The 16,629-nt window shown below is 44.5% G+C and overlaps 2 protein-coding genes across 3 annotated transcripts; both read left to right on the top strand.

Annotated features, from left to right (window-relative positions):
* The first annotated feature begins 3,880 nt into the window (after positions 1-3,880).
* On the top strand, positions 3,881-6,270 carry LOC136498093 (uncharacterized). Its single transcript, XM_066494036.1, has 5 exons — positions 3,881-4,081; positions 4,190-4,266; positions 4,429-4,534; positions 5,338-5,601; positions 5,687-6,270. Exons 1-5 carry the CDS (start codon positions 3,974-3,976, stop codon positions 5,960-5,962), a joined length of 831 nt encoding a protein of 276 aa, XP_066350133.1. The 5' UTR covers positions 3,881-3,973; the 3' UTR covers positions 5,963-6,270.
* A 2,303-nt stretch (positions 6,271-8,573) lies between these two features.
* On the top strand, positions 8,574-14,664 carry LOC136544253 (protein LNK1-like). Of its 2 annotated transcripts, none has more exons than XM_066536486.1 (11): positions 8,574-8,810; positions 9,194-9,223; positions 9,512-9,625; positions 10,795-11,264; positions 11,361-11,640; positions 11,734-11,805; positions 12,349-12,559; positions 12,677-12,945; positions 13,251-13,399; positions 13,945-14,080; positions 14,170-14,664. In XM_066536486.1, the coding sequence occupies exons 3-11, from the start codon at positions 9,602-9,604 to the stop codon at positions 14,281-14,283; spliced, it is 1,725 nt and encodes a 574-aa protein (XP_066392583.1). In that variant the 5' UTR covers positions 8,574-8,810; positions 9,194-9,223; positions 9,512-9,601; the 3' UTR covers positions 14,284-14,664. The 2 variants fall into 2 exon arrangements, with proteins under 2 accessions (XP_066392583.1, XP_066392577.1); XM_066536480.1 differs by having other exon boundaries at positions 12,343-12,559.
* The last annotated feature ends 1,965 nt before the right edge of the window (positions 14,665-16,629 follow it).

Here is a 16,629-nt window from a genome sequence, read left to right as displayed (position 1 = left end):
CAACGTTACCAATAGCGAGAACAGCAAGCCTTCACGCACATGATCACCAAGGGAACATATGCATGAACGCACTAACACTACCACCAAACTAACGATAACATGCAACAGGCCCAACTAAGGCAACCAGAAGCGTTTCCAGTACAGGGCGCCATACCCAGGATCACAAAAACAACCAGCTGATATCACTAGAGCTATCCAGCAAATGGCACCAGTTGACGCCCCTCCTGTGAATGCGCCTGCAGGTCTTGACAGTGAAAGAAGAGGGCCGCCGTCTTCATCACCTCAGCTCCTTGGATCATCTGTTCCTTCAGGTCCTCCTTGAGTAATCCTGCCCAGTATGACAGAAAAGCGCAAGTCAAGCAAATAATCTCAGTAGGAGATTTCACCCTTTTATCCTCAAAGCATACAGCATTTCTGGTGCGCCAGATGGCCCAGCAAACAGCTGCCAACCCAACTGCATGCAGACTGGGGGCCTGAGGAAGGACCCTCTGAATCCACAGCCAGAATTGATTCAAATTGCTGGGTCTACAATCCGAGCCCAGGGAGTAAGCAATCAAACTCCAAACATATTTGACAGTTGGACACTCAAAAAACAGATGCTGGCTACTTTCATTCTCATTACAGAAAGCACAGGTAGTTGACCCTTTCCATTTTCGTTTCACTAGATTATCTTTAGTGAGAATCACATTCTGAGAAACAAGCCACATAAAAATCCTGATTTTCAGAGGTATCTTAGCTTTCCAAATTTTCTTAAAACTGGGACCATGCTCATGACTACACAAATGATTATATGTAGATTTCACAGAAAACAAGCCAGATTTCTCCCATTCCCAAACTGCTCTATCATTCTCAGAGTTAATACCATACCGGTAAACAATGTCATGTAATCTTCTAAGTTGACATTGAAGGTCTTCATGCAACCATCTCCTGAAAGAAAGGTGCCAATTTTTAAGCTTCATGTATTCAACAGAGCACATTTGTTCCTCACTGATCTCATATAACCCTGGAAACTTGTCTGCTAAGGAGACAAGGCCACACCACCTATCGTGCCAGATAACCCTGGGCGTTCGGGTTACCTGAAATTTTCGAGTCGGGTAGTTCGGATAGTAAGAAATTCGGGTAATGGAAAACGTTACCCGAATTCAGCCTCGAAAAATCACTACCCGAAATTTTCGGGTACCCGATAATTCGGGTTCGGGTTCGGGTATTCCCGAACTACTCGATATTCATTAAAACCAACATTTGTACAAAATTTCAGCAGCATTCAGTTAATCAGTTTTTTTTCCAAGTTTCCAGCATTTCAGCAACATTTGTACAATTCGATAGTCCGAGAACTAGTGTTGATATCTAACATTTTCAAAAAGAAGGCGATCCTAGACTGGCTTGCAGAAACCGGGCCTAGCCTTCTAACTTTGTTAAATGTGCTATACGTGATATCCGTCAAAAACAATACATAACACCCAATAATTGTAGTGATATGATTTTCATTCGAATCATATCGGTTCATCTAATGCCATCCCAACTCTTAAATTGACACAACCGAATTGATAGGATTAGACCATCCGGACGGCTTTAATCTCCGGACGCAACATGGCGGCCTAACAGCCTCACATCCCTCTACCCACGGAACTCTTGTAAATATCCGTCTTACTCGTCCGCTTTCCTCTCTTGTTCACCCGGCATTGCTCGCTCCGACTTCCTGCTCTGCGCTCGGCGTCGGCCACCCTCTCCGCCGCGCCCTACCACAAGCGCCAGCCTTACTGGACCTGCGGAGCCCAATATGCCTGCTCCCCCCCTCTCTCTCACGCTCCCTTCTCTCGTCGCGTCACTCTCTCTCCGTCTCTGGTTGCTGCCCACACGGGAGGACAGGGCCGGCTGAGCCCGGAGCTCCCTAGTCACCATTGCTCCCTTCCCTTCTGGCCCTCTCGTGCTCCACTCCTAGCTCCGCCAACGTCATCTTAGGCTCGCAGTCCCCCCTGTGCATGCTCGCCGAGCAAATTCCCCGCCGCCCCCTTTTTGCTGCTCATCGCGGCCATAGGACAGTAACCGTGGTGAGCCGTGCCTGGTGGCCCTCCACCTAGCCAGCCACACTACCTCCACGTCCGCCTCGCCTTCCTCCATCTCCTGCACGCGTTCGTCAGGGGTGGATATCTGCTGGCACATCGTCGTCGCTAGTGCCGCCCTCTGGCATGCTGCTAGTGTGCGCGGCCGGCTCTACACCGAGCCTCCGTTTGTCCAAGCAGCAAGTAGATATTGTGCTTGAAAGTGAATGTTGCAAGAGTATGTTTCGAGTGTTTCAGATGTTTCAAAGGTATGTTGCAAGTGTTTCATATAGATGTTGCAATAGTAGATTATGATGTTTCATATGTTGCAATGGTTGTACACGTATGTTTGAAGCATCTGCTCTGAATGTTTCATCTTTTTTCAAATGTATGTTACAAGTGTGTTTATCTGGATGTTGCATATGTTTCACTCATACATTGCAAGTGTTTTATCTGGATATTGCATATGTCTTTCAATTGCTTTTTAAGTGTATTTAGGTGTTTTTGCAAGTATTTCAGACGCATGTTTTAAGTGTTTCATTCGTCTTCACACGTATGTTGCGAATGTTTCATCTGGATATTTCAAAAACAGATTGGGGTGTCGCTTTTGGGGACCCACCTGCCGCAGCAGGCGTCCGAGCGGGGGAAGTAGACGGGGCGCGAGCGGTCTCCGTGCGGGGTCAGGAGGCGTTCAGACGGTGCGGGCCCCAATGTGGGCGCGCGAAACAGAGTGCAGGCGTAGGCGTCCGGACACGTGCGTCCGTCCGGACGTCCGGACGCTAGCACTGCCCTTTACACAATCCTACCATACATGGAAATAATAGTTTGTACTGGCCTATATAAACCAACTCGTCTCATTAAGAAAACAAGCTAAAATTCTACCTCCACTCAGCCTGTTTAGCTCGCGAGCCAACTCGCTTTGGCTTGCAAGCCGACTCATTAATAGCTACAACCAATACATAGATCACACAAGAGCTACTCTCTCGGTTCTAAATTATTATAAGTCTCTTTAACTTTTTTAATACATCCATTTTGTTATGCATGTAAATATGTCTACATATGGAGCAAAATGGATGAACTAAAAAAGTCAAAGTAACTTATAATTTGGAACGAAGGAAGTACTTAATTAGTTCCATGCAAGCATTTACCTCAAAAAAATAAATACAATGCTTATCGTATATCAGTTTCTAGAGACCAATTTCATGCATATAACATACTCAAGCTAGTTCCATTATTGGTGGTTTAAGATGTTAGACTACTAAGTACTTAGACCGGCCGTTTATCAAAGCTAGCTTGTGAACCAACTCAGACTAATTCATGAACTTAACGAAGTAACAGTCTGTTCGGTTGGCTGGTTCGTATCGTTTCTGGTTCGTGAAGAAGTACTGCTGGCTGGTTTGTGTGAGAGAAAAATACTGTTCCGGTTGAAAATTTACGATCGTTTACGACAAGCCACAGCCAAACGAACAGGCTGTAAAATGCTAGCTCGACTCAGTTTAGTTGCTTATAGAGTGTCCAATGCTCTACATAACCTCTACGCTCCTAGTGGGAATGCATGGGTCATCTCGACTCTAAATTGTACTTATGTCGTTTTGGTTTGTCTAAATATATAGTTTTATTGTTATCAATCTAAACAATATATATTCAGATACACAACAAAAACTATATATCTATGAAAAGCGAACTGAAATATAATTTACAAGAAAATGATGCTGAGTTAGGCGAGATATTTGCAATGTCAGCATGATTTACGTGGGACCCACTTCTTCTTCAATTTGATGAGAGAGCTTACCGACATTCCGCCCCCACTTCCTCCACCTCATGAGTCGAGTCGAGCCTCCGTGGACGACGCATTCATTCGCCTTGATCTCCAATCCCTTCCTTCCTTCCATAGGAGAGAGAGAGAGAGAGGGAAGGAGAGGGGCAGGGAGATGGAGAGGGCGGCCCCCGTGAGGAGTTCCCACACCTCGACGGCCGGCCTGCTCGCGTGGCCTCACCCCGATGGCGCCGGGTCGCTGCCAGCACGCCGGCCTAACCAGGTGACCCCGCTCTTCTGTTCTCCTTCTCCCTGTTCCTCCACCATTCTCCCCGCGCGGGCTCGCTGCTTGTGATCGTCGATCTCTTATTATTCCTCGCTCGCACTGTAGCCGACGGAGGAATTCAGGAAGGTGGTGTTTGGGGGGCAGGTCACCGAGGAGGCCGACGGCCACAACAGTACCAAGATGTGAGATAGCTTCCGCGCCTTCATGGCCGGATTCCTCTCTCTCCGCTCCTGTGATTCGGATCTCATGTCGTTCAATGCGATCGGTATCCGCATGCATGATCCCGACCCCATGTGTGGCTGCTTACTAATTTCGGCTGCTCCTTCCTGCTCTGATCATTTCAGGAGGACGACGGGCTCCGCGCCCAAGTCGAAGGAGATAACAGGGATCGGCATATTCAAGGCCGAGAGCGCCGCCGCCGCCGTCGCAACTGCCTCCCGTGATTGTCAGGTGCACAACTTTGGATCTGCATTCTATGTGGTGTGGGACATTGTTTGGCATTGATCTTCTGCACAGAGTACTCGTTGTGTATGCTGGGATAGTTCCTTTTGTGTCACGTGGCTTGTCGACAGGATCAATGAAGAATGCATATCAGATTTGTTGCATAAAGTGGGCGGGATAGATATCCGGTTTTGTCGATGTTGAATAATGCTATAGATCTTAGCCTCGGATTACTAGAAGTAGAGTTTTCAGTGTTCTCAAAGCCTTGTTAACATATTTTTATACAACAAATGCAAATCTGATCGATTAAACATGACCTATAGATTCTTCATTGTCACCACATGACTCATCTGATCGATTGGAGATTCAATTAACCTCTTATGCTGTTCTGTGTTGTTCTTAAATACTAGTAAAAAACGTAGTCTTGTGAACCAAAATTGGTGTAAAGCGGAAGTCTTATGTTATTCTTAATTCTTATAATAAATAAATAGTACAGTTCTATGTATCGTGATTGAGGGGGGAAATGTAGGTCTGATATTGTGATTGCAGTTCCAACCATCATATTCTCGTGATCAACTACGGTTATTGTTTTTCATGAAAGGATGATCAACTTTATAATTAGCCACTTCATGTAACAGACTACAAACTCTTTGTCAGCAGTTCACATCTGGATATCTTTTTGTTCCCTATGCCATAATTTGGTGGATCCATAGTTAATTATGCACTTCAAATTGTCTGCTGATGAGAGAACAGGAAATTGATCATACCATTCTGTGTGATATGGTGAGACAATCAGCTTTTATAATCTGTAGGCTAGCCAGATCACCTTTTCCCAGGACGGGACCATTCCTCCCAGGAAGCCAACTTCCGTTGCTGGGGTGGCGAGGCAGCGCAAGCTTAGCCATACCGTTGAGAGTGAGGGGGGCAGTAAGATGAAGCGGCAGGTGTCCACTGCGAAATCCAAGGAGCTCAGTGGTCACGACATCTTTGCTGATCATGAAGATCCCAAGCCCAACAGGTCAAGGAGATCAGACTATGGCAGCTCTGCCGCGCTGTCACCTGTGAAAAACACAAATGTACTGCCTGAGCCATTCTGGTAGCTTATTCACCTTGTGGTGGTTCCAAACTCTACTGAACAACTGTCGTTGTCTTTGTTAACAGGTGAGCTCCTTCTCATTTGGAGAGGCCGACACGGACAGCACAATGAAGACAGCAAAGAAGAAAGGGTCCAGCAACAAGTCTACTGATCTGAATGGCAAGGCCATCTCCGAGAGGGATTCAGCGCCTGCAGAGAAACAGCCTCTGAACCGCGCGAAGCCGAAAGGAATGAGTGGTGGCAGCATTTTTGCAGACGGGAAGGCCTCAACAACCGGACATCATGCAGGCTGTCGTACCCGGCAGTCTCCTGGCGGCGACAGCAGCATCTTGCTGGGCTAGCGTGCATATGGATCTTGTCCTATGCGGCCGCATGGGTGGTTGGTCCGTCAGTCTGCGGCCTTGTTTTCGTGATCAGGCGATGAGTCCCATCTCCAGTCCTTCAGATGATCTGGTTCACTTCTGGCTGGCGAGTGTATGTGTTTGGTCTGTGTTGGTTGTGACATGCCCGATGGAACAACCCTCTATCCCTATTCCCTATGGCGTTTGGTGCCGTTTTGTTGTGTACAATGGATGGCGTGTGGTGCCGTCTTGTTGTGTGTACAATGGATATGCGTTTGTTTGGTTAAATAAGGAATTGGTGTATGGTACCAGTAGTCCGATCGAGCTCACGTGCAAAGTGGGCGAAGTTGCAAACCCATTGCGCTGACCTCATCGAAGGTTGCATGATAGCACCACATAACCAATGGGTCTTTTCATTGTTTTTTTTATTTCTTGATTGACATAGAGCAATGGCCCTGTTCGTTTCGCTGAAAAAGCAAGCCAAAACACTGTTTTCGCTGATTTGTTGTAAGAAAAACACTGTTCCGGCTGAAAAAACAAACTGAAAAAGATAGATTATAAGAGAAACGAACAGGGCCAATATATCATCCAACAAGTGTCAGAAAATTATGAATATTAGTTCATTTACCATGATCTACTAAAAGTTTGAAACAAGATTCGGAAAATAAACTTTTTACCACTAAGAGTAATTCTATCAGAATCTAAATTCATTAACAAAGTGGCGGATTTAACTTTAGTATGCCCTCTCTTTTTCGCTTTGTAAGAAGTCAACAAATTTTCAATCTTACCAAATCTATTGAAAAACACTAACATTTATGATACCGAATAATGATCATTAGCTTAATCATGTACTATATTTTCATAGTGCATTTATTTAGACACATAAATGTTTTTTTATAAACTTAGTAAGGGTTTATATTGGTTGACTTTTTAGAAAATGACAAAATGCGCTCTTTTCGTGTTGGAGGTAGTATTTTGAGAAACAGGGACAAATTTGGTTTCTGAGTTCGTAGTGGACGTCTGGATGAGTAGAAAAAAAAAAACAAATCAAAATGTATACAGTACTTGTTTTCCCATCACAATGCAAACCTCAACATCTCTTGTATCAGCATTTATACAGGTTGGTTTATCCATATATATTAATGAAAATCGTTCTGTGACCGTAAGACTAGAAGTGTTTGGCACGGCTCCTCTTGAGTGGCACCTCCAGAGCAGTCAGAGCCGTTTTAGAGGAGCCTCAATTTATTTTTCCTTCAAAACAGCTCTGACTTCTCTGTTTTTTTAGGCTGTGTTTAGTTCGCGAATTTTAGGAATTTGGCTACTGTAGCACTTTCGTTTTTATTTAGCAATTATTGTTCAATCATGGACTAATTAGGTTCAAAACGTTCGTCTCGTAATTTCCAACAAACTGTGCAATTATTTTTTTTTCGTCTACATTTAATGCTCCATGCACGTATCACAAGATTCGATGTGACGGCTACTGTAGCACTTTTTGGGAAAGTCTAAACAAGCACTTAGGCCCCCTTTGGCAGGGCTCTTGCCGGCTCCGGCTCCTCCTCAAATTCACTGTAGCGACACTGTAACAGGAGCCGTTTCGAAAATCGAGACAAAAAAAAATAAACTGGAGAGAGCCAGAGCCGGTGAAGCCATGATTTCGAGCTTCTCCGACTCCGTGTTACAGTGTGCGCTACAGTGACCAGAGCCGGAGCCGGTAAGCTCCGCCAAAGAGGGCCTTACTAAGGGCATGTTTGGGACTGCTCCGCTCTACGTTTTTCAGCTCTGCTCCACGTTTTTTAGCCAAACGGTTTTCAGCTCCACGCACTCTGCTCCAGGAAAAAGGGTGGAGTTGTGAGAGCACCTAAAGAGGTACTCCACAAACTCCAGTTTTTTGTGGAGCTGCTCCACGATGGAGTTTGTGGAGCAGAGTTTGTGGAGCAGTCCCAAACACCCCCTAAGAAAACGGCTCCGGCTCCTTCCGAGAGACGTTTGGCAGAGCTCTTCCTAGCAGAGCAGCCGGTGAGGAGCCCTGAGCGTAAACGGAGCGGGAGCGGATATGCTCTGGGCTTCTGACCTTCCACGCGGCCTTTTGGCCCAAACAATAACAAACCAGGCCGGGCTGCCACTTGCCAGATACGACGGCGGGACCCAAACCGCGCGGCGCAGGTCCGGCCGTCCGGGAAACCCGCCCTGTTTGCACGGTTTTCCACGTCGGCCATCCGAATCCGAACCCAAAAGCCAAGCGGCGTCGCTGTTGCTTCGGCTGGGAGATGGGAATGGGAATGGGAATGGATGGGTACAAGCGGAGCACGGCAATCGGCAAGTCGGCAGACGGCAGACAACTTGCCCCGCGAGTCAGTCACGTGCCGGGCGCCACTTCCAGGCCTCCGGAGTCCAGAAGCCTCTGCCGCCCTCCCACTGGCCCGCGGGCCCCGCGGTTGCGGACGGGGCCAGCCAATGGGGCGCCGGCAACTGATCGGATCGCGCCGGCGCCTCGTGTCCACTACCTCCGCCCCGCCCCGGGGCCCACCACGCCCGCTCCCAGCCGCTAGTTATGCGCCAAAGCCAAACAATTTCTTTTCTTTTCTTTTCTTTTCTCCTCCTTCTCTGAAAAAAATATTCGCTGCTCAAGACGCCCGTCTCCTCTCATCGTCGTCTCTCTCTCATCCATCCTGTGCCAAAACAAAACGAAAAAAATACTCCTCCTCCTGCTGCTAGAGCGAGAAGAAGAAAAAAAAGAAAAGAAAAGAAAGGGGTAATCTCAGGAACCATCTAGAGACAGCGAGCGGCCCGTGGAGCGGAGCGAGCAAGCCTACTGCGCCGGCAGCGGCGTCCTCCCGAAGCAGAAGCGGTTAAGATCCATCCATCCATCCCGTTCTTGAGTTCTTCTCTCTCTCTTTCTTTGCTCGTTTCCTTGACGCGAATTCGGGCGTCGGCTTTGAGGTGGCCCCCGGTGCTGTTCTTGCGTCTTTTGTGTGGTCGGGCTGCGAGTTTTTGAGTTCCCCTCTGTTCTTGGGGAGGCGTTTTCTTTTTTTCCCCCTTTCTTTTCTGGTGATTGTTTCTGGTGGTTCTATGTTCGCTACCTTCTGTTTGATTGCTGTTTGGTGTCCTTGCGATGATTCTTCATTCTCTCTGTTTCTGAAAGGGGGGGAAATCATTTTTGGATCTTCGGTGAAGCTGCTTCTATTGTCTGCTGAATTTTTTCCTACTGGTGGATTTTCTTTGCTTCTGCAGGTTCTGATCCACAGCTCTCGATTCCGGAAGGTGAGAACATGTCCATTCGACTCCCCTCTTTCTTTGTTCTTTCTTGTATAATAGTTCTACTAGGCCCTTTTGGTGAGATGTATGCATCACTAGTTTTCCATGTTTTGTTGCACTGTTTGATCTGAACCCCAAGGTAGGCAGGCAGGCAACTGAACATGGCTGTAGCAGTTTTGTTTAGAATAATTACTGTTGTAGCGACCTGCCTTGGAATATGATTGTTTAGTTTAGTTTACAGTTTATTTCATTTCTCGAGTAATTCATCTCATTTTCTGTCCTTCTGGTTTGTAGGAGTTGGTCAAGAGCTGGGGATCCTGAGTTGAATATGATATCAAATCCGGTGGACTGGTATAGTTTCGGACCCGGATAGAATTTGCAGGGATGCCAGATTGGAGGGTGCGTGAGGTAATCTCAGTTTCATGAATTCCTCCTTTTTGCCGAAAAGTTTCATGAATTTCTTGATGGACAATTGGACATAGCTTCTCAAAACTTTTTTTAGCCACTGCATTTGATACACGAGATTCTTGATGGACCACTGGACATAGCAATCTCACTACTTTTTTTAGCCACTGCATTTGATACATGAGATTATAACCAATGATGTGGAATGTATTTGTTTGCAACTTAGGAAAAAAAGAAACAGTTTAGAAATACCAGTTGAAGGGCGGGCCTGGTGCAAGCGGTAGAGTCTTACCGCCTGTGACCGGAAGGTCCCGGGTTCAAGTCGCGGTCTCCTCGCATTGCACAGGCGAGGGTAAGGCTTGCCACTGACACCCTTCCCCAGACTCTGCACAGGGCAGGAGCTCTCTGCACTGGGTACGCCCTTTTTTAGAAATACCAGTGTCCTTAGATTTAGTGGATGATACGAAGTGGAAAGATTGGGAAGAACAATTGGTCAGTGTGTGTGAGGATAATTTTATTCAATTCCATATAATCTGCGTAAGTGTACAGGTTAATAAATTAGCCCGCCAGGATTTGGGACTGTATATTATGGTTCTTGGTACAATATGCTTGTTTATTCTCATTTCTATCAACTGAGTGTAAGAATGAGTAATATTTCTATATTCTAGCATTGAAGCTAATTGGGTTATGCTTCAAATTTGTTCTCTGCTTAGTTAGCTTGAATGGCTTAGTTTTATTTATTGGTACTCAGCATCAGTTAGGTAAGCAGGTTAAGCCTTGTGTTGCCTTATGGAAGTGTCGGTGTTTATTTCATTGATGAAGTGCACTTGCCACCCATAATGGATCCACAATTGTTTTGGCTCTGGATAGATGAGTGGGGGTTTAGTGGGCTAGCCCGTCATACGTGAAAGTGCCTAGTGTCTGCTTTGGTGAAGTAAGTTGACCAGTGATTAAAATTTCAATGTTTGATTGACACGCTACAACTGTAGCATTAAATAACTTGATGTTGAACTCTGTAATGGATCATACCCTGGTCACAATCATCTGTTGCGTTGGACCTTGTCCACTAACAGTGCTTTGTTATGTACTCTGGACCCTCGTTTATCTTCGCATTCCATTGGAGATTGCTAAATTTTTCTGCTCTAGGCCTATGACTAATAATGCTTTTACAGTTTGAAGGTAAATTCACTGATGAGTTTGCCCACAGTAATAGCAACGAACATGAAGGTGGAGTTGAGTCTCCTGGTGTCACTAGTAGTAAGAAGTTGAAGCATGCAGTTGCCAGTGAGAAAGTCCAAGGTCCCATCCCCAGAACAAATAGCTCAGATTCACAGAAATGTAATTCAGAGGACATCCAACGTGAGAACGGGATAGTATCCCAGAATATAAACAGTGCCGGTGACTGCATAGGAGACTGCAAAAATGGTTCCAATGCCTTTACTTCAAGAGAAGAAAATACAATCGCTGAAACCAGATGTCCAACAGATAACTGGAACTCCTGTCAGTTTGCACTGAGCAATGGTTCGTCCATTCTCAATAACCACAGTGCTCCGCAGGATAGCCTCACTTATGGTGATAATGATCTAAACTACATCGATTGGCCTGGCATTGATAATTTTGAGGATGTCGACACATTATTCAGGTATTCAGAACTTCTAGCTCTCGCTAAGATCTTAATTTGTATAAACAGGTGATAACTCTATTTCTTTTTTCCTTCTCTTTTTTTTTTAAAAAAAAGGTCGTCTGATTCCACATATGGTCAGCAGCAGCTGGAGACTGCAGATGGGTTATCTTGGATTCCTTCTTCAGATGCTGTTTACTCTTCTGATGTTGCTATGCAGCAAGGGTTTGACTCGTCTTATTCAGATTATGGTATTCTGGATGATCTCTCAACATTCCAATGTGCAGAAGATAAATCACTACCCTCAGTTGATCCTTCATCAGCTTTATGTGATAATCAATTCAATGATACCTACCTGTTCAGTGAGCAAAAGAATGTCAATGCATATGGCGAACAGGCAAGTCAACTGTTCCATTTTCCTTCTGTATTAGTTGACTCAGTTTTTATCTTCTACCTTCTTTAATTCTTGTATCTCTTTTGTCCACAATAGATATACCAAGAGGACGTGATGGAGTTGTTGCCCGCTGACCAGATATGCAGTGGACATGAAAACATTGATATGGTAATTTCCTAGGGCTATTTAATTATTGAAACAACACTGAATCATTGTATTTGATGCCTCGGGGGCTTTTTATTAGTTTGGGTTTAGTTTATGGCCTAGGCCCCTTGAATGGACATATAGTTGATTTAATGTTCTATCACAACTGACTGTGATTTGAAAACAGAAATGAAAAGGTAGTTAAGTACAATCATGCTACTTGTTTTGCTACCGCTGTTAATCCCTCGGTTCCAAGTTCTAAGTCATTTTAGCTTTTCTAGATGCAGCTAAGCACCTAGATATATGCCATGTCTAGATATATAGTAAAAACTATTATCTGGAAAATCTGAAACGACTTATATTTTGGAATGGAGTGAGTATATTTCTATATTTTTGTGCTCCAAGGCCTTGGTACAATTTTCTCATGCTTGTGCAGTTTTGTATTGGGTTTATCACTGGAATGTTTGTTTCTGAGGATGGTTAGTGCATAAGAGGTAGTGCCATAAGGATGATAGATCACTATGCAACATGTTCTTCATTGATTTAATGTCATGGTCTCAGTTGCAGGTTGGAAACCAGTATTCATCTGAAAATGCAATTCAAGGTATTGAAGACAAGAAATTCTCTATAGCGTCAACTTCTCAGCTGAGCTCCTCTCAGAATTTACTGAATCAAAGGCACCACTTAGATTCCAGTTCACCAAGCAACATTACTTCTGAGTCCTATCCAGAAAAGTTCGGCCAATCTAGCGGTTCTTTTGCACAAAGGAATTCAAAAGGTAATGTTACAAGCGAAACATCAGATGGGGTATTTTCTAGTTGTTCTGAACATGTTTGTTTATCTTGTACTCGTCTGGTGTGATTAGCTGATGTGACATTTAACTCTACAAATGCAGCGCAGAAGAAAACTGTGAACATGCAACCAAGACAGCCAACAAATGATAATGTCATGAACAGACATCCTCAAACATTGACAAGAAGAGTTGCTTATCCTTCTGAGAACTATGCAACTGAAAGAAGAGGATTAGGAAAAAGAACTCTGGGGGATCCTCAAGTTACAATGGGTACTTCAATGATAGTGGACGGCTCATTTGTATCATCTGTGTCCTCTGATAACTCAGTTGAAGAAAGCAGCTTTCGACAACTGCAGGATGCTGTTAGTCAGGTATCATGGGTTACTAGCTTCCTTTTCTTTTCTTTTAATGTCCCATGAATCAGAAACTCCAGCCTACAGCAGTACAGCCCCTTCATTTTGTTACCGCAAATTCATGCTGTGTTTGCAGTTTTTTTTTTCCTTTTTTCGGTCTTGCCTTTCTGATTTCTCTAAATGACCATAAATTTGATCAAAGGAGGGACCTTAGTTTTGGTAGAACCAAAGTTCCTGTTTCCATTCTTCCTCTTAGAGGAACTAAACTAGTTCTAATAAACTATGTACCACAGTATTAAAGTTACTTTGCGTGTCTGCTTCAGCTGGATGTGCAAACCAAATTGTGCATTAGAGATGGCTTATACCGATTGGCACGAAGTGCGCAACATAGGCAAGTTTTTCCAAATATGATGAACAGCAATGGAGATAGCCAGGATGTAAAGGATTTGCACAATGCAGAAACTTCGCGCAAGTATGTCGTTTCTAACAAAGATCTTATCTATACTTACACAAGCATGAATCAGTATCTATGGCTTTGAAAACTGTAATCATTGGCATTCTTGTTATTGTTTAATTAGAAACTTCACAGTGTTGTCTAAAGGCTCGTAATGCACCATCTTTCTTTTGAAACACCTAATGCAATGTCTTTCGCACAGCCTGTTATCACTAAAATATCATTTTGAGATGTCGAACCATGTACCAGAAGAACAATTCCTGACATCTTGGTCCCTAAGATGCTAGTTGATTGAGGTTTAAATATAGCTCTTAATTTGAGTGACGGATTAACCGGCTTGTTGACTGTTTACATGTGTTATTTGTGATGCTATAGTATCTAGTCTGTTATATATAGTTGCCTGCTTTAAAACAGCAAGAAATATAAGGAGGCAGTTCATTATTCTTCCATGGCATGGCACAATGTCTGAAGTTGATATTCGTTACAGTACTTACAATGCAAAGGAGGCGAGAAAATGGCTTTGCCTATGTGTAGCCTTCCTTTTTGATGTTTCTGTTTGGCAGGTTCGTCGATCCTCGGAGCATCGAGACGCAGACAAACCCGATCGATCGGTCTATAGCTCTGCTACTTTTCCACCAGTCATCGGACCATGCGGTTGTAGCTGTTGACGATGCCTCATCACTAAAATCCCCTGTTGGTGTACGATTTCCTCCCCTTCTGCATCGTACAAATCAATCTGCGGTTATAGCTCTTTGTGCAAGTATGACGAGGCTTCTTCCACCTTGCAGAACAAACAACACCAGGGCCCTGCTGCTAACCAAGGCCTGATGCCAGCTTCATCGGTGTATTCCCCAGGAGGTCAGGGGACCCCCAAGGATGTACAATCACTGGACAAGTACTGAATTTATGGCGCTAATCTCCATGACCTTGTTAAAGCGCCATGATGTGGAGCTTTTAACGTCCATGATTTTTCAACGCAATATTGTTACGCAGACGTATGGGGGGCTTGCGCATGATGTTTCTAGGCTTATATGTAAAAAAAAACAAGCATATTGTGTACCCAGTAGTCTGTAGTCGGTTCCAATCACATTGGTTTTGACATGCTTGTATCCTATTGTTAGACGGCCGCTGTGCTCCCTAGTGAGTGTTGACTCACATTTCTTGTGTAATCTTAAAAAAAATCTTTCGTTCCGTGCATCTCTAGCTGTACCTTTGAACTGATGCACAGGAGTGGATGGATTCGCCCACAAATCATTATGCAGTTATGCCATGTTGCTAAGAAATGATTGCATGAGCATGCTGACCCTCGTGTAGTGGTACCTTCCTTTTTTCCGTTGCTGCAAGGCTGTAATCCATCAGCGTGGGAGTTGGAGGGAGACAGGTGGCCTGAGCAAACCTTTGCTTTGCTTGATTAACATGAGCAAGCATACTGTGGGTCCAACAATGCATTAGCGGTTGACATTTGCTTGATTAGATGGTAGGCTGTGGGTCCAACAATGCATTATTAGCGGTTGACATTTGCTTGACGACCCGCACCATTAATCGCTGGCTTGCGTATTCAAAACGTAAATACATTGCTTATTCAAAAGGTAAATACAAAACGCTGCTTCCTTCCAAGTGAAACGAGTTGATTGTTTCTTTGATCATCAAATCAACTGGAAGCAAGCATAAACAGACAAGCGGGCTAGGTAGGTAACAACTTTATTAGACAACAACACACAACGGATTACAACAAAACAGGAAGTACTTATGCGAGCACGTGGGCAGTGGCGGACGCACTTGGAAATTTAATTTAGGAGGCTCGTCTTCGACCTTTAATAAAGAGGAACACCTCTAGTCCGTTCTTCCTCTCTTCATTTCTCAAAGTTTGATTTAGGCTCACGGGAACTTCAATGACTTGTGTCTTTTTTTACTTTTTACTTTTTTAATCAATATTTTACAAATAATCTACTTTGCTTATTTTAGATCTAATCTTTTTGGTTGCGCTAGTCCATGTGACGCAAAGAAAAAAATAAATAGTGTGATAAATCTGCCACGTTGGTGAATCATAGGGCCACGGCCACCTCTTCAAGTTACATTTTGTCTCCTCAAAAGGAAAGTAAATGGATTAAAATATCACAGAACTTGACATGTGCGCTACATATATTGTAAACATTCTCAAGATGAACATTTACATTATAAAGTAGAACAGTACTCTCCGGCATAAGATCCTCAAGACAAGCATAGGCAGAACTCCAAGGTAGACTCAGCATAAGAACCGAAACAGTACATCATAGTAGCCTATCCAGCATCATAGTAGAGCTAAACTAAGTCGAACACAGATATATCTCCCATAGTGTATTGGGTCATCTTACGAGACCGACCTCTCATCACTTTCTTTTCACTGTCAGGTCGCCTAGAGGAGCGGGGGGAGCAAGGGGATCGAGGGGGGGGGGGGGGGGGGGGGGGAGTCAGGGCGCCAGGGGGAGCCTGGGTGTGAGGGGAGCGGGGGAGTCGGGACGCTAGGGGAGCGGTGAAAGGTCCTAATGGCTAGAAGGAGGTGAATATCCTATTAAAAAATTCTACAACAACACTTAACAAACCGGTTAGGCAATTATGAGTCGAAGTGAGTGTTGCGCTAGCATACTAAAATAGCAAGCCACCTACCACAATTCTAATTTATATAGTTTCTATCCACACAAAAGCTATGACACTACACTAAGTTAATGTGCTCTCAAAGGCTAACTAAAGAGCCACACTAACTAAACTAACAAGCTCTCACAACTAGCTACACTAAAGAGCTTGGCAACTAGTTTACGGTACAGTAAAGAGAGTGAGCGATTTGTTTATACCGCCGTGTCGAGGAAGTAACCAATCAATCACAAGAATGAATATCAATGAAGACCAATCACCTCGGAATCAAATGATGAACACAATGATTTTTACCGAGGTTCACTTACTAGCCGGCAAGCTACTCCTCGTTATGGCGATTCACTCACATGAAGGTTCACGCGCTAATTGGCTTCACACGCCAAACCCTCAATAGGGTGCCGCACAACCAACACAAGATGAGGATCACACAAGCCACGAGCAATCCACTAGAGTATCTTTTGGCGCTCCACCGGGAAAAGGTCAAGAACCCCTCACAATCACTACGATTGGAGCTGGAGACAATCACCAACCTCCACTCGACGATCCTCGCTGCTCCAAGCCATCTAGGTGGCGGCAACCACCAAGAGTAACAAGCGAACCTCGCAGCGAAACACGAA

This window comes from Miscanthus floridulus, chromosome 1 (assembly GCF_019320115.1).
Source record: "Miscanthus floridulus cultivar M001 chromosome 1, ASM1932011v1, whole genome shotgun sequence".
Lineage (NCBI taxonomy): Eukaryota > Viridiplantae > Streptophyta > Magnoliopsida > Poales > Poaceae > Miscanthus > Miscanthus floridulus.
This window is presented reverse-complemented; position numbering and strand designations above follow the sequence as displayed.